General features: G+C 36.4%; 1 protein-coding gene across 2 annotated transcripts in view; it reads left to right on the top strand.

Annotated features, from left to right (window-relative positions):
• Positions 1-18,830, top strand: part of DNAAF4 (dynein axonemal assembly factor 4) — a 65,234-nt gene that overhangs the window by 10,786 nt on the left and 35,618 nt on the right. For both annotated transcript variants that reach the window (XM_029951660.1, XM_029951661.1), the window contains exon 4: positions 13,917-14,148. In XM_029951660.1, coding sequence (XP_029807520.1) covers positions 13,917-14,148 — 232 coding nt within the window. The remainder of the gene's footprint in view (positions 1-13,916; positions 14,149-18,830) is intronic.

Here is an 18,830-nt window from a genome sequence, read left to right as displayed (position 1 = left end):
GGTTTGTTTGGGTTTTTTTTTCCTTTTTGGAGTTCTTAGAGTTTTCTATGTATGTCACCTGCAAATATAGACACTTTTATGTCTTCCTTCCCAATTTGAATGGCTTTTATTTTTATTTATTTATTTATTTATTTATTTATTTATTTATTTATTGCCTAATTGCTCTGGCTAGGACTTCAGTACTGTGTTGAGTAGAGATGGTGATAGTGGACATCCTTTTCTTGTTCCTGATCTTAGAGGAAAAGCTTTTGACTATTCACTATTGAGTATGATATTAGCTAGGGATTTGTCATATATGGCCCTCATTATTTGGAGCTGTGTTCCATATTGACCTAATTTGTTGAAAGCTTTTATCAAGGAAGGATGTTGAATTTTGTTAAATGCTTTTCTGCATCTATTGAGTTGACCATATGATTTTAATCCTTCATTTTGTAAAACTGGTGTATGACATTGATTGATATGCATATATTAAACCATCCTGCATCCCAGGAATGACTCTCACTTGGTCATGGTGTATTATCCTTTCAATGTACTGTTGAATTTGGTTTGCTAATATTTTGTTGAGAATTTTTGTATCTATATTCATCAGGGATATTGTCCTATAGTGGTATTTTCATGTAGTGTTCTTATTTGACTTGTACCTGGATAGTGATGGCCTAATAAAATGAGTCTGGGAGTGTTCTTCCTCTTAAGTTTTTTGGAAGGTTTTAAAAAATGTGTACAAATTCTATTCTAACTGTTTGGTGGAGTTTACTACTGAAGCCATCTGATCTTGGAGTTTTCTTTGTTGGGAAGTTTTTGATGAGTATTCATTCTCTTATAATTGGTTCATTTAGATTTTTCTCTTCATGATTCAGTCTTGGTAGGTTTTACATTTCTACAAATTTATCAATTTTTTAAGGTTTTCTAATTTGTTATCATATATTTATTCATTGTAGTTTCTTATGATCCTTAGTATTTCTGTGTTATCAGTTGTCATGTCTCCTCTTTTATTTCTGACTTTAGTTTTTGAGTCTTTTCTACTTTTTCTTTAGTTTAGTTGTCAATTTTATTTGTATTTTCAAAATACCAGCTCTTAGTTTCACTAATCTTTTCTATTACCATTCTAGTCTCTATTGCATTTCTTTCTGCTATGATTTTTACTTTTTTTTTTTTTTTTGCTTCTACTATCTTTGGGTTTAGTTTATTCTACTTTTTCTAGTTCCTTAAGGTGTTAAGAATAGGTTGTTTATCTGAGATCCTTCTTTTTCATAAGGTAGGAATTTATCACTATAAACTCCCTTTTAAAATTGTTTTTGCTTCATTCCATAAGTTTTGTATTTTGTGTTTCCATTTTCATTTGTTCAATATGTGTTTCAATTTCCCTTTTGATTTCTTCTCTGACCCATTTCTCATCCAGGAGTATGTTGTGTAATCGCCACATATTTGTGAATTTTTGTTTTCCGTGTTACTGATCTCTACTTTCATGCCGTTGTTGTCAGAAAATATGCTTGAGCTAATGAATATTCTTAACTCTTTTATGACTTTGTTGACCTAACATATAAGCTGTCTTGGATAGTAGACATGCTAATTGGTGTGGGATGGTATCTCGTTGTGGTTTTGATTTGGTCCTCAATGCCATTTTCATTTGAAATGTGTCTTTGAAACCCACCCATTCCCCTTTCCTCCCTTTTTAATTCTTTCAGATATTGGTAAGTAGAATCTTTATTTTTGCTTAGTCTTTTCCTCTCTTCTCCCATTGTTTGGCCTACACATATTGCTTTTTTTAAAACAAAATAACTAATGGGGGTCCTGGGTGGCTCAGTTGGTTAAGCGTCTGACTTCGGCTCAGGTCATGATCTCGCAGTTCATGGGTTCGGGTCCCATGTCAGGCTCTGTGCTGACAGCTAGTTCAGAATCTGGAGCCTGTCTTCAAGTTCTGTGTCTCCCTTTCTGACCCTCCCCTGCTCACCTGTCTTTAAGTTCTCTGTCTCCCTCTCTCTCTGACCCTCCCCTACTCATGCTGTCTCTCTCTGTCTCTCAAAAATAAATTTAAAAAATAATAATAAATAAATAAATAAAATATAACTGCTTTATTGAGATTTCCCTCATACACTGTACATTTCACTCTTTAAGTATATAATTTGGTGGCTTTTAGTTTATTCACATGTTATGCAACCATCATGACTATGTAGTTCCAAAACATTTTCATCACTTCAGAAAGGAGCCCTCATACCCATTAGCAGTCACTCACCATTCTCTCCTCCTCTGTAGTCCCTGAAAATCACTCTATCTACCTTCTTTCTTAGGGATTTGTCTGTTCTGGACATTTCACATAGATATGACCTTTGGCATGTGCCTTCTTTCACTTAGCATAAAGTTTTTGCATTCATTCATATTTAAAATAGGTGAGACCTTAATTCATCTTTATAGCCGAACGGTACTCCATTGTACAGATATCCTGCTGTTTGTTTCTTCATTCATCAGCTGGTGGAATTTAGGTTCTTTTCACCTTTTAGGTATTGTGAATAGCACTGCTATGAACCTTCACTTACAATTATTTTCTTGGATACCTGTTTTCAATTCTTTTGTGTATATACCTAGGAGTAGAATTGCTGGGTCATTTGTAATTCTACGTTTAACTTTTTGAGGAACTGCCAAACAATTTTCCATAATGACTGCACCATTTGGCATTCTCTTCAGCAATATGTGATGATTCCAATTTTTCTACATCCTTGCCAAAACTTGTTATTTTTCGTTTTGTTGATTATAGTCATCAAGAAGTGTGAGCCCTCCAGGTTTTTTTTCCAAGATATTTTGGCTTTTCTGGGGCCCTTGCGATTCTGTTTGAATTTAAAGATTGGCTTTTCCATTTCAGTTATTATTGAAGCATATCCATGTCTTATCTGACAGTTTTAAAGGGTCATTATATAAAATCTTATTTTTATAATTAAAAAATGAATAGAAAATGAATGGATGGTGGGATGATAGTAATTTTTTCTTCTTTCTTTTGTATTTTCTGTTCTCACAATAATAAATACATATTTTTCGGGGCACCTGGGTGGCTCAGTCGGTTGATCATCCGACTTCAGCCCAGGTCACGAACTCACAGTTTGTGGGTTTGAGCCCCGCATCAGGCTGACAGCTCAGAGCCTGGATCCTGCTTCTGATTCTGTGTGTCTCTCTCTCTGCCCCTCCCCTGCTCATGATCTGTCTCTCTCTGTCTCTCAAAAATAAATAAATGTTAAAAAAATTAAAAAATACATATTTTTCATAATAAGAAAACTTTTTTTTAAGAAGCAACACTTACCTTCTGATGATTATTTTTCTACTTTTAATTTCTTTTTGCTGTAATAGGAATTTACTATTTTCTGTATAAATCTACCCCATTTCTAAGCATATGATAGACTAACTTTAGCCATTAACAGGTAATCATCCAAAAATACAGTATCTGTGACATTGCTTTTCTAATATATACATTTTGTCAAGTGTGCTGACCTACTTTCCCTTTGTGTAAGTGTATCCCAGATTCACAGCATCTGTGTTGAAGTAAACTTTCAGCAATCATGCATATGTCCATTTTTTTTGTTTACTTCAGATTTTTTCATCTTTCCCAGAAGTCTGGTTAAAAATCATTCATTTGTTCGTTCGTTCATTCATTCATTCTACCCATTAGGGTATTTGTTAGACTTGGAAAGAACAGAGTGTGGAAACAAATACTTTTGGTTAGAGAAAAGTTGAAAGAACTGAAGTCGTTACATGGTTATTAATCTTCTCAACAGCAAAGTCTTCTGAGATGGAAGTAGCAGAATGCAATTAGGAATCTCTAAAAAGGAAATTGATTATAAAAGTCATTTATCAGAAATGAACAAGATTATTACTGAGCAGAAAGGATAACATAAAGGGAGGGATACAAAAATAAATATTAACTGATTGTCATTAGTCCAAATCTGGTTTGAGAAATAATTTTTCTTCTCTTCATCAATTCTGTTAGTTTTGTCCCATGAATTTGAAGGCTAGTCAAATGGGAACTTTGTAACATTAAATATGTCAGTTCTGTCTGTGTAGTAAACTTGGGTACTGGTTTAAAAATTTTTCTTCATCATTAACCTGAAGCTGAATCTTTAAAAGATACCAAACAAATCTTGATGGGTTATGAAACCATATAGTGTAAGACAAAATTTTCTACCACATAACTTTTGTTGAGGAGAGAAAGAGCTAACTAGTATAATAAAAGTTTGTTTACATCCTTGTCTAAATGTGTAGTTTCCAAGTTAGTTACAAATTCTTATGCTTTTTTATGGTAAGTCCAAATATTAATTAGGTAAACTGAAAGGGAGATTAGCCTATGTCCAAATTTGTTGGAAAGCTGAACAAGTTCTTCTCTATAATTCGTGAGTTTTACTTTTAGTTGGTGAATTAATTAGCCATTGGCTCTCCTTAAAGCTCTTAACTGTATTCTTTGGGGCCTTTTCACTCATCTGTTTTGAAAATCTGCCAAAGGGAAAAACAGAAGTATCTTAGTTGGCTCAGGCTGTCATAACAAAAAACCACAGAGTGCTTGGTTTAAATGACAGAAATTTATTTCCTCATAGTTCTGAAGGCCAAATCTTGGTGTGGGGCCAGTTCAGCTTCCAATGAGGACCCTCTTCCAGACTTGCACATAAGTGCCTGCACACTGAGTTCTCAAAAGGTGGCGAAATAGAGGGGGGGGGTGGAACGCAAGCTCTCTGGTGTCTGTTCTTATGAGGACACTAATTCTGTTGTATTAGGGCCCCAACCTTATACTCTCATTTAACCTTAATTACCTCCTTCTAGGCCTTATCTCCAAATATTGTCACATTTGAGGGTTAGGTCTTCAACATATGGATTTGGGGACTATGATAATAAGAAGGGAAATAAAATCAGTTTTGTTGTATGTTAGCTTTGGCTATAACAGATGCCTGTGCCATTCTAATCACCAGATTCTCATTGCTGTAGAACATAAACAACTAAATAAGATAAGAAACTCACAACTTTCAAGAAAAAATTTTAAACCATGTTTATTAAACTTCAGACTGAATTAATATACTGATTTTCTGAAGGTAACTCCATGTTAGAATTCTATGCAGCCACATGTCGAAGATAATACTTTAAGTATTCTCACCTGGCATTGCTGTACAGTTTCTACTTTTTCTGTGAGAATCCTTAACATATTAAATAGTCCTTTTGAATTCTGTGTCTGATCAGTCTTGGATTTGTGTTCTGAGTCTAATTCTGTTGATTATCATTTTTCTTGCCTTTGGCATGCCTGGCAATTTTCTGTTGAAAGCTGGACACATTATATCAGGTAGTAGAAAAGGTTATTAGGCTTATTTATTTTAATGTGGCTGGGATTTAGGCTATGTTTAATGTTAACTGTAGCTGTTGGTATCGGAGGCCTTTCAAAGGCCTCAAGTGTCTCTTTTGTTTTTTTGAACTCCTCTTTGACTCTGGGCTTCTCCATCTATTCCTCTTCTGTGAGAGTCTTTATCATAAGACTCTCTCTTATATAATCTACTCTCATTAGCCTGGAACCCTGTTGGTGTGGTAGTAAATTATAAGGGAGAAGAAGCATTCATAGACTTTCAGTTAAATGCCACTTTTTTCATGGGCCTGTGTCTTGAGGCTGTGATCTTTACAAGTTTTCCTTCAGTGAGACAGCTTTTCCCTACTGCCTCCTTCTCCTTTCCTTGACCGTAGTGATCCTTGTCTATGTTCTTGAATTCCTGACGACTAACCGTTTTCTTTTCCCTGTAGGTATGACAGAAAGGCTGGAGAAGACTGAAGTGGGAGGAATTTTCTTTCCCAGCAGGGATAAGGGACTTCTGCTCTGGATAGTAGATCTTTGTTAAGGAGAGTGCTCTGAGTATTTCTGTAATCCACAATAATTATGCTTTCCCTCCCTCTGCTAGAGACACAGTTAGTATTCAGAGCTTCATCAGTGTAGCCTACTGTGGTTTCTGGAGGCGAAGCCCACAATAATATAGGGGCACTTCTAAAGACTGTGGCCTCAGACACTTTATCACTCCCCTGCTAGTCCACCCTTCAGCTCCAGTACTTTGTCAAAATGACCACTCAAGTGTTCCTACTAGTTTATACCTCTAGTTATTTTTGCTACAGGCAAACAGGTTTTTGTGTGTTTTGGATACACCTGTCTGTCCAGATTTCAAGCTAACAGTTTGCCCTGCAGCTCACTTCTCTAGTGAGTCGAATAAAACTAGTGATTTTTCACTTTTTCCATCTATTTTTGTTGTTGTAAGGATTCCGAGTAACAACTTCTAAGCTTTCTTCATGTCAAAACTGAAACTAATGCCCCTTTATAATATATATATTTAGGTTGTTGTGAAACTTTTTGGTTGCTGCTGTCTGCACCTTAAATTTCTTACAATCTACCTCAAGTAAACACTGATTTTATTCCAGTAAAATAAAGCAAGTTTGTTCTAATACAACCCTGTTATCTCCCCCTCTCTGAGATACTTTGCCATTTATGTATATGTATTGTTATAACTCAACAATATATGTTATTGTACTTTAAAATTTACTTCTTTTTGTTAAAAACAGAGCTACCCTATAACCAAGCAATTGCACTACTAGGTATTTATCCAGAGGATACAAAAATGCTGCTTTGAAGGGGTACATTCACCCCAATGTTTATAGCACCACTGTCAACAATAGCCAAAGTATGGAAAGAGCAGTGTCCATCGACAGATGAATAAAGAAGACATGGTGTGTGTATATGTGTGTGTACAAACACACACACACACACACACACACACACACACACACACACACAGTGGAATATTACTCAGCCATCAAAAAGAATGAAATCTTGCCATTTGCAACAATGTAGATGGAAGGAAAAATACATCAGAGAATACATCAAAATAAATCAGAGAAGACATACCATATGATTTCACTCATATGTGGAATTTAAGAAACAAAACAGATGAACATAGAGACAAGGAAGGAAAAATACAATAAGATAAAAACAAAGAGGGAGGCAGACCATCTTAAAGAGATTTTTAACTATAGAGAAAAACTGAGGGTTGCTGGAGTGGAGGTTAGTGGGTGATGGGCATTAAGGAGGGCTTGTTTTGATGAGCACTGGGTATTGTATGTAAGTGATGAATCACTAAATTCTACTCCCAAAACCAATACCACACTGTATGTTAATGAACATGAATTTAAAAAAAAAACAAACGAATTTAAATGAAGACTTAGAAGAAAAAAATTAAATAAAATAAAACATGATTTAAAAAATCATAGGTTTTTAAAGAAATCAAGAGAATAAAGGCCAAAATAGGTCTGTATTTTTTCTTGATTGAACAATGAAATGTAATAAGTCAGCAGCAATTTTGCTTCCTCCTCATGATTTGTTTGTTTTATAACTGGAAATTTATGCTTTTTGACCCCGTTTACGCATTTTCCCTAATCCAACCAACAGTTTGTTCACTGTATCTAAGCTTGAGGTTTTTTTGTTTGTTTTAGATTCCATGCAAAAATGAGATCGCATGATATTTGTCTTTCTCTGATTTATTTTGCTTAGCATAGTGTCCACAAGGTCCATCCATGTTGCTGTAAATGGCAAGATTTCATTCTTCTTTGTGGCTGAACGATACTCTATTGTGTATATATTCCACATTTTCTTTATACATTTATCCACCAGTAGACACTTAGGTTGTTTCCATGCCTTGGCAGTTGTAATTAATGCTACAGTAAAGATGGGGACGGGCGTTGTCCGACCTCACAGTTGTGGGACTGAGGCCTGCACTGGGCCCTGCCCTGGGCACGGAGCCTGCTCGAGATCCTGTCTCTCTCTCTCTGTGCCTCCCCAGCTCATGGGCGTGAGCTCTCGCTGGCGCGCTCGCTTGCTCTTTCTCCGTCTCTCTTTCTCCCTCTCTCATTCTCTCTCTCCCTCTCTCTCAAAAAAAACCCAACAATTACATTTTAGTTAATAGATTATAGACATTTTGTGTCCTGTTTTATTTACTTTTGTTTGCTTATTTATTGAGAGCTGTTTATTTTTTAGTAACTTGCCTTTAATTGTGAAGTCAGTCTTATCTCCTTTGTAGTACATGTTTGCTGAAGTCTCTGCTACATTTTTTAATTCTTATTATTTTGTTAAATATTTTTTTAATGTTTTTATTTTTGAGAGAGAGACAGAGTAGGAGTGGGGAAGGGGCAGAGAGGAAGGGAAACAGAATCTGAAGCAGGCTCCAGGCTCTGAGCTGTCAGCACAGAGCCTGACACAGGGCTCAAACCCACAAACTGTGAGATCATGACCTGAGCCGAAGGCAGATGCTTAACTGACTGAGCCATTCAGGCGCCCCTAATTCTTATTTTTTAGGCTGCTTCCTTAGGGGGTCTTTCCTGTGTCTGCAAACCGTAATTGTTAGCCAATGAGAGATGGTAAAGGTTACCACCCTTTGCTGACTGGCCCATGTGTAGGTTTTAGAATACATTCAGAGTTGGAGCCAGTTTTTTTTTTTTTAATTTTTTTTTGTTTTTATTTTTTTTTTTTTGAGAGACAGAGGGAGCCAGCGCAAGCAGGGGAGGGGCAGAGAGAGAGGGAGACACAGAATCCGAAGCAGGCTCCACGCTCTGAGCTAGCTGTCAGCACAGAGCCCGATGTGGGGCTCGAACCCACGAACCGTGAGATCCTGACCAAAGCTGGAGCTGGAAGCCGGACGCTTAACTGACTGAGCCACCCAGGCGCCCCTGGAGCCAGTTTTCAACTCTTCCTTGGTTTCATTTCTTTTTAAAGATTTTATTTTTAAGTAATCTCTACACCCACCATGAATGTCCAAACTCACAACCCCGAGATCCAGAGTCACATGCTCTACCAACTTGTGATACCCGCCTTGCTTTTCATTTTATGCCGAGCTTCCTCAGGTCTCCCCAGCAAATACGTAGCTTTCCATTTAGCCAGAGCTGTAAGCTTATCGTAGACTTTCTGTGGTTTTCTCATTTACTCGATCTTTCCATTAATTTTCTGACTAGTCAGCCATTTACCCTAACCAGCACGTCTACCAACTTCAGATTTTTCCTTTTCATTCCCAACCAAGTCTATCACTTTTTTCCACCAAATCCATGGGTTTTTGCTGCCCCACCCTGAAATGAGTCCACCCTTTTTGCCAACAAAGCTGTTGGGTTCTTTTGGCTAGCTGTATGTTGGCAGAACTGCCAGTCTCCTTATTCACGCTGGCAGTGGATGGTCGGGAGCATTTATTCTAGAGCAAACACTTCTCCATTTTTAGGCTTCGTTTGGTTAGTTTCCTGTACTCCAAAACGGTTCTTTTGGATAGCTTTGTCCAGCTTTATATTTGATGTTTGTGTATGGGAATTGTCACCCCTTCATGCCTGTGTGATACATATACATATATATTTTGCAGGTGAATTTTACATTTACTTACAAAGCTCCCTAGGAAGTTTTGGTGGTATTTTGATTATATCTCCATTGACTCTAAGTTAATTTTCAGAATATCAACATATTTACATTTAGATTTCTCTCCAGGAACATGGCATTTTTCTACATTTATTTGGACTTAACCCTCGGCAAAATTATTTAACATACATATAGGATTTACTCCTATTTTGTTAAGCTTATCCTTAGCAATTTAAAAGGTTGTTTGCCTATTACTAATGAAATGCTTTTTTCCAATGTATTTTTCTAATCACTTATTGCCAATTTGTAGGAAGGTTCGTTTCTATGAATTTTATTAATGGATCTTGTATGTAATTGCCTTGCTGAACTTACTTTCCTAATAGTTCTAACAGTTTGTCAGTTTGTTATTTTGGTTCTCTGAGGTAATCTAATTATTTGCAAATAATAATTTTATTTCTTTATAACCTGTACTTACATTTCTTGTTTTTAAAATTCTATTATATAGGTTATGATCTCTAGGAAAACAGTAAAATAGTAGTCATACTGGCTTAGTGACTTTGCTAGAAATATTTCTAATGCTTCACCATGACGTGTTCCATTATATGAGTCCTTTTATTAGGCTAAAATTGTTCTCTTATTCCTAGTATCAACTGATATTTTGGCATGTACTGAGATTATATTGTTTTTTCTCTCTTCATTTTCTAATACAAGTAAGAAATAATGCTATTTGATCAATATGTATTGTAATTTTGTTTTCCTTAACTCAGTTTGCTAATGTTTTATGATTTTTACATGTAATTCATAATAGAGATTGGCTTATAAAGAACAATGCCTTAATAAACCAGACATTCATTCCAAATTAAAAGAAATTTAGATGGGGTGCCCGGGTGACTCAGTCAGTTAAACATCTGACTTCGTTTCAGGTCATGATCTCACCGTTTGTGAGCTTGAGCCCCGTGTTGGGCTCTGTGCTGACAGCTCAGAGCCTGGAGCCTGCTTCAGATTGTCTCCCTCTCTCTCTGACCCTCCCCTGCTCATGCTCGCATGCACTCTCTCTCTCTCTCTTGCTCTCTTTCAAACATAAATAAATATATACACATTTTAAAAAATAGAAATGTAGATGTCCCCTTCATTAGGAATTTGGTTTAGGATCTGTTCATTTTTCTCCTATTATTTACATTTACTGTTTATATTAAATTGATATTTCGTATATATGGCATCCTTTTTTAAATTAGCAGTACAAAGAACTTAAAGTTCAGTTTCTTCATAAATTTAACAGAGGACCGTAGGGGAGGGGAAGGGGAAAAATAGTTAAGGGGAGGGAGGGAGGCAAACCACAAGAGACTCTTAAATACTGAGAACAAACTGAGGGTTGATGGGGGGGGAGGGGGAGGGGAAAATGGGTGCCGGACATGGAGGAGGGCACTTGTTGGGATGCGCACTGGGTGTTTTATGGAAACCAACTTGACAATAAACTATATTTTTTTAAAACGCCCAGTGTCTTCATATGTGATGATTGTTTCTCTAGCCTTCTGAGCTTTTCTGTTTACTATAGTTTACCATAGAGACTTCCTTTAAGAGGTATACTTACCATATTTTTTTCATAAAAGAATTACAAGGATTGTTTAATATTTGTGTGTCTTTCTCTTTGATATATTTAGTCTCTCTTTTCCTTTTATTATAAGCTTTGTGGTGTTCTTCATGTTTTTCTCTTCGTTCTAGTCCCTTCTGTCACTTGCCCTGTGAAGCCTTTCTTGGTCCCTCCTCTTCCCCATTACTCCCTGAAGAGTTAGACTTTTTTGTTTCTAATATAGTTTATTATAAATTAAATTATATGTGTATGTGTATATATGTATGTAGTTCTCTTAATTATATCTTTGCTATAATGCCATACTTTTCCTGTTACTTTTAGTTATAAGGACAGTCTCATTTTTGGTAGTTAAGACTTAGTCTTACATATTTTAAAAAACTTTTCAAAATTCACGTCACTTCTAGAGATTCTAAGGGATTGAGGGTGTCTGACTGCATATACTTTTCCCTTCCTCCATGTGTTGGGGCAGAAAGGAGGGAGAAGAAAAAAGGCAAACATATTATTAAACTGGGTGAAGTTGTCATCTTCTCCTTTTAGGTTGTGGCTGACAGTGACTGGTCAGCATGCCCTGTTGTTGGCATTCAAAGACTGTCTCATTGCCACACGTAAGATCCCTCCTGGCCCAACCTTTTGGCAGCTCTCTGGACTTAGAACATGTAAACATTACCATCTTTTATGCTTAGTTTAGGGCATATGTGCCATTCTGGGACTATAGGAAACTCCTGTTCAGTACTCTGTGAAATTTATTTTGAAGTCAGTCTTCCACAGTCCATAGGAAAATAAGAGTCTTCCATAGGAAAATAAGAGTCTTCCAGAAGAAGCATTAGGTCATGCAGATATTACAGAACACTTTTTCAGTGCAGTTTCATACTTAAAATGTTTATTCTGTATCCTGAAATGGTTCAGCCTGTAGGAAACCCCGTCTCAACATGTTATTCTAGAGCTCTGCCAAATGTACTATTTTTTTAATTTTTTTTCGTAATATTTTATTGTCAAATTGATTTCCATACAATACCCAGTGCTCTTCCCCACAAGTGCCCTCCTCCATCACCACCACCTCTTTCCCCCCCTCCCTCTTCCCTTCAACCCTCAGTTCATTTTCAGCATTCAATAGTCTCTCAAGTTTTGCATCCCTCTCTCTCCCCAACTCTGTTTCCCTCTTCCCCTCCCTCTGGTCCTCCATTAGGTTTCTCCTGTTTTCCTGTTAGATCTATGAGTGCAAACATATGACCCAGCAATAGCTTTGCTGGGGATTTACCCAAGAGATACAGAAATGCTGATGCATAGCAGCACATGTACCCCAATGTTCATAGCAGCAATGTCAACAATAGCCAAAACATGGAAAAAGCCTAAATGTCCATCACCTGATGAGTGGATCAAGAAGATGTGGTATATATACACGATGGAGTACTACATGGCAATGAGAAAGAATGACATATGGCCATTTGTAGGAAAGTGGATGGACCTGGAGGGTGTCGTGCTAAGCGAAATAAGCCAGGCAGAGAAGGACAAATGTACTATTTAAATGTAAGTTAACTTAAATTTACATTAATGAAACTTAAATAAAATAAAAATTTAGTTTTTCAATCACATTAGCCACATTAAAAGAACTTCTTTTTAAAAGTTTGTTTGTGGGGTGCCTGAGTGGCTCAGCCCGTAAAGCATTTGGCTTTGGCTCAGGTCACGATCTCATGGTTCGTGGGTTCGAGCCTTACATAGGGCTCTGTGCTAACAGCTCAGAGCCTGGAGCCTGCTTCAGATTCTGTGTCTCCCTCTCTCTCTGACCCTCCCCTGCTCACACTGTCTCTCTCTGTCTCTTGAAAATAAATAAATGTTTAAAAAAATTTTTTTTAAGTTTGTTTGTTTTAAGATTATTTAAGTTTATTATTGCAAGCAGGGTAGGGGCAGAGAGAGAGAGAGAATTCCAAGTAAGCTCAACATCATCAGTGCAGAGCCCGATGCAAGGTTCAAACTCACAAACTGTGGGTTCATGAGCTGAGCTGAAACCAAGAGTCTTTCGCCTAACCACCTGAGCCACCCACGCGGCCCACAACAGCCACATTTTAAGTGCCTCATTAGCCACATAAGGCTGGTGGCTGCTGAATTGAACAGCACAGAACATTACCGTCATTGAGAAAAGTTCTGTTAGATACTGTTTCTCTAGAGGAGAGAGAGGAGGGAATTTTTGTAACCATAGGAAAGTCAGATGTATAGAGTCAGTCATATACACCAACTAGTTAGTCTTTCATAGGTTTGTTTTGTTTTTTCTTTCTTGTTCATATGAAGGAAGTTTGTGAAAGGGAAGAAAGTTAGCACACTCCTGTACAGCGTACTGCTTTCAAATTCACCTGACAGTTAGCTTTTCTTGTGGAAGCTTCGCGTAGCTGCTACTGCAGACAGAGTTGGCAGCAACAAGATCCAAAGCTCAAATATTTCCACCACCAGAGACAAATTCCCGAGGTCATCCTTCCTATTTCCTTTCTTACGATTCCCTTATTCCTCAGGTGAAGGTAGGCACAACTTCAGTTCCAAGACAAGGTAAAGCTGGCACACATAGAAAGGAAAATGCGTGTGCATGGGTGTGTAAATTTTGGAACAAGTGATAGGATTTGTAAGAAAATAATTTTTTATTTTACCAAGCCCTTAGATATCATTTAATTGAACACCTGCCCCCATTTTACATATAAGTAAACTGAGGCTAGAGAAAATGATTACTCAAGATTGTATCAATAGTTAGTGGTAAATCTGGAATGAAAACCTATGTCCATGACATGCTAAATCATTTACCATTCCCGTTTTAATTTTTCATTTCCTACTAACAATTGCTGCAGATACAATGACAAGAATTTAGAGGTAAGACTAATTATTATAATGGATTTCTTATTTTTAAAATGTTGCTTTATATGTGTCTTAAAGTTTTGGTAATTAAAATATTTACAGATTGAAGAAGAGGAGAGGAAAAAAATAGAAGATATGAAAGAAAATGAACGAATGAAAGCAACTAAAGAATTGGAAGCCTGGAGAGAATGTCAAAGAAGAGCTGAAGAACAAAAACGAATTCAGAGAGAAAAGAAATCCTGTGAGCAGGAAAAGCAAATTGAAGGCGAGAGAAGAAAATTAAACCATAAAAGCCACACTAGGATTTCAGCATCTAGAAATCTTGCCACTAAAGGTACAGTGATTAATATTTTCTGGGAAAGCGAGGCCTGCTCGTAAAGTAGACATGCCACTATTTTTGTAGTTTGTTTACAGTATTAGGTCATTATTTTGGTATATGGAGACTAAGTACTGTAATATAAAAGCTAAGGTGAAAGATCTGTTTCTTCTTTTAGGACGTGGTGACATTTTCAAAATACAGTGAGCAAGGATTCAGTGTTCGTTTTGCTTGTGTGCTTCATTTTGAAATGTATGCACGTGTTGTTAAACGTGTGTTTAACTCCTGTCCAGAAAGACTTGGAGTGGACTAGCGGTGCCAGGAGCGTTCATTTAATTCTTTAGCGATAAGAAACTAGGAATCTCACTAAAACACATCTCCATCCCATGACTCAGGAACACGAGCACCGTTACACCGACTTACTTGTAAGTAAACAGGGGCTGTCCGGTCTTTAATCTTGCTGTGTTTAGAAACAGGTAAAAGAACGTATTTCTTTTTTGAAAGCTAGGAGTTGGATTTTGTCTGATTTTAGAATATTAAACTTTGTTTTGGGCATATTTAGTAAATGGTAGATTTTGTAGCAATCCCTTATAACACAGAACAACAATTAACATTTATTGGGTGATCTCTCTATGCCAGGCGATTTTATTGTTTGTGTGACTCAGTCTTGACAACGACACTTTGGGCTAAGTGCTGGTATTCTTATTAGAGGAAATAGATGTTCCAAAATGATAAACAGCTACCCAATAAGTAAACCTGTGAGATTTGAACCCAGATCTATCTGCATCTGAAACCTACACTCTTTCTTCTAGGCTGTATATCTTTACTCCTTTAATTGAGGTCTAGTGTGTTGAAAAGTCATTAAATGACCCTAGGACTTAGGAACAATGATTATCCCGTTTTCCAGGTGAGAAAAGGCATAGAGAATCTTACTAGCCCAAGGTACCACTGCTAATAAATGGCAGTCAGAATTTTGGATACAGGTGATCAGACTCTAGAGTAGGCGATGACAGTTTTTGTGCTATATTGCTACACAGGTAAGACAGGTAGATTAGCCATGTTCATTATTTTGGCAGGGTCCATTTGTATGTAGGGAAAAAGTACTCAAAGCATATAATACTAGTTTGGGAAAATACTTCCTTTTAAAATGTTTGTTGTCTAGCATCCCAAAGCCTTAAAATAACTTTGAAGAGTGACTCAGTTTGTGCTTAACCAGGATATTACTAATGATGAAATAGCAAAACCTCAGAAGTTTTAATTACCAGTCCCATATTATAAAGCACACCTCCCTAATTTTATCTCTTAATGTGAAGCTAGGAGTCTAGGCTGTGACACAATTACTTTGTGGGACATAGGAGTTAAATGAGACGTGAGGTCCATGCTCTTCTGGACCTAGAACTTAAATATTGGGTGGTGCATTTTGATGGAAACTACTGAGTATTTTATATTAAGGTGTTTATAGAAGTAAAAAAATTCAAGAGGCACCTGGGTAGTTCAGTTGTTTAAGCCTCTAACTTCAGCTCAGGTCATGATCTTAAAGTTCGTGAGTTTGAGCCCCAAGCCTACCTCAGATTCTGGTCTTCCTCTCTTACTCTCTGCCCTTCCCCCGCTTGTGTGCACTCTCTCTCTCTCAAAAATAAACAAACATTTAACAAATTTTTGATAAGATTTTATGTGATTAAAAATCAACTTAGATGTTTGGAATTTGGATTGTTGTGGTCTTATTCTTTGGCACATCAACAAGCAAGACTTATAATTTATAATAGAACATGAATATATATAAAATATATAGATAAGCCACTTTTATATACACAATTATAATAATGTAATAGACAAGCCACTTTTTGTCTATAGAATACAAATAGTGTGGCAGGTGCTGCATGTTTCCTACTTAGTATATATTCTTCCCTTGTTTTTTTACTAATAGCATCATGGTTTGGGAGAGAGGACAGAAGAAATTTGTTCAGTGAAAAAACCTAGCCTCTTGGAAATTTAAATACCAACTGGATATCTGAAAAATTAAAGAATAATTACATTTTTGCCTTTAGATGTGATAATGTTGTTAGATTTAGAAAGTCCTTATCTCAGGAGCACTTGAGTAGCTCAGTTGGTTAAGTATCTGACTTCAGGTCATGATTTTGTAGTTTCTAAGTTCAAGCCCCACATTGGGCTCTGTGCTGACAGCTCAGAGCCTGGAACCTGCGTGAGATTCTGAGTCTCCCTCTTTCTCTGCCCCTCCCCTACTTGCACTCTATCTCAAAAATAAACAAATGTTTAAAAAATTTTTTAATAGAAAGCAAGTCCTTATCTCATAGAGATACCTACTGAAATATGTATGGATGAAAAAATATGATGTCTGAGATTTGCTTCAAAATAACATGGTATGTGAAAGTAGACAGAAGTAAAGATGAAGTGATACTGGCCAGGAGTTGAGGATTAAAGTCAGGTCATGAATGCATGATGGTTAATTATTCTATTCTGTCTACTTTTGTAAATGCTTGAAATTTTTCATTATAAAAAGAAAAAATAAGGAACAAAGCATATTGAATCATTTTTTTAAACAAATTAATTTTAAGTTAATAAAACAAAACAAAAAGCTCCCTTGCCCAGCCTTTCTTGTAACTAGATGTAGCCATGCGACAAGTTTTGGCTGATGAAATGCAAGAACAAACCTGCTGAAGATTTATAGAAAAGTATTACTCCTTTCTGTTTGCTTCCCTTTTCCTTTTCCTACCTATGATGAAGATCTTTGCAGAAAGGTCATTAACCTTCCTGAGGCCACAAAGAGGCAAACCACCCACTAAGAATGATGGAGTAGGGAAGAAGCAGGAGCTTGTGACATTAAAGTCATTGGAAAGACAGCACCTTTGCACTGGACTGCTTTCCTTCAAGCTTGTTAAGTGAAAAATTAAAACCATCCTTGGTTATACAACTGTGATCATGTTTTCTGTTCACACAGCCTAGAGAACTTTTGACTGATAGAAGTAGATAATGTTATGCAAATTTGGTTTATCATTTGAAAATTTTTCCAGGTAATTAAGAATATTAACACAATAAAGGAAAAATATTAATTTCACTGTTGCAGAAAGATATTTGATAAAATCCAACACCCATTAATGAAAAAATTTTCTCAGCAGATTAAGAGAGTAGAAAGGTACCTTTTTACTTGAATGAAGTCCTTCTACAAAAAAGTGTATACTAAGTTTCATGTTTATTGTGAATTAACGAATGCTTTGCCTTGCCCTGTAGTTCCAGAATCAAGGCAAGCATGTCTACTTTCACTGATTCTAGTCAGCATTTTACTGGAGGTCCTCACCATTGCATTAAGACAAGAAGAAGAAATGAGAAGCATGGAGGCTAGATGAAAAAAGTAAAACTGAATTTGTAGATGACACAATTGTATATGTGGAAATCCCCCAAAAATCTGAAGAATAACTACTAGAACTAATAAGGGAATTTAGTAAGATCTCAGGATATAAGATTATAAAAGTCTCTTAAAATTTTATTTACCAGAGGCAAACAACTAGAAAACTAAATTTTAATTAATTTATAATAACATTGAAAGAGAAAATATGTTGGAATAAATTTAACAAAAGAAGTGTAAGATCACACCACTGAAAACTGTAGAAGAATTGCTTGGAGATATTTTAAAAGTCCTAAATAAATGTAGTGATATCACATGTTCCTGAATTAGAAAACTCAATGTTCAGATGCCAGTTCTTCTTAAACTGATGTATAGATTCAACGCAATTCCAATAGAAATCCCAGTAAGCTTTTTGTAGAAATTGACAAGTTGATCCTAAAATTTATATGAGAATATAAATAACCTGGAATAGCCAAAGGAATTTTTAAAAATAAGAGGAAATATGTAGGACTCACACTACCTGATTTGAAAACTTAGCATCAAGCTACTGTAATCAAGACAAGATGGAATTGATTGAAGACAAACATAAGTTCAAAAGAGTACAGAGACCAGAAATAGATCCACACATATATAGTTCAGTGATTTTAACCAAAGGGAACAAGGCAATTCAATGGGGAAAGGAAGGCCTAGAACAAATGAATATCTTTATGGAAACAAATAAATGTAGACTCTTGCCTGAGTTTGTACATAACACATACATACAAAGACAATCCAATAAACAATTGGATAAAAGATCTGAATGAATTTTTCACAGAGGAAGACCTATGAATGACCAGTAGACATATGAGAAAATATTCAAATCATTTGTTAGCAAGGAAATGCAAATTAAAACCACAGTGAAAGGGGCTCCTGGGTGGCTCAGTTGGCTAAGCCTCTGACTCTTGATTTTGGCTCAGGTCATCATCTCACAGTTCGTGAGATAGAGCCCCACATCAGGCTCCCTAACGATGGCTTGGAGCTCACCTGGAATTCAATCTCTCTGCCCCTTCTCTGTGCTTGTACATGTATGCATGTGTGCCTGCTATCTTTTTCTCTCCCAAAATAAGTAAATAAGCTTTAAAGCCACAGTGAGATACAATACACAGCACATATCCACTAACATGACTAAAACAGAAAATTAAAGACCATCAACACAGTGTTGTTGAGGATATGCTGCAACCGGAGGTCTTGTATACTGATGGTAGAAATGTAAAATGGTGTACCTACTTTGGACAAGCGTTTGGCTCTTTCCTTCAAAGTTAAATATTTATTTATTTATTTATTTATTTATTTATTT

Source organism: Suricata suricatta, chromosome 9 (assembly GCF_006229205.1).
Source record: "Suricata suricatta isolate VVHF042 chromosome 9, meerkat_22Aug2017_6uvM2_HiC, whole genome shotgun sequence".
NCBI classification, from domain to species: domain Eukaryota; kingdom Metazoa; phylum Chordata; class Mammalia; order Carnivora; family Herpestidae; genus Suricata; species Suricata suricatta.
The sequence above is the reverse complement of the archived record's forward strand: the minus strand, read 5'-3'. Positions and strand labels throughout refer to the sequence as shown.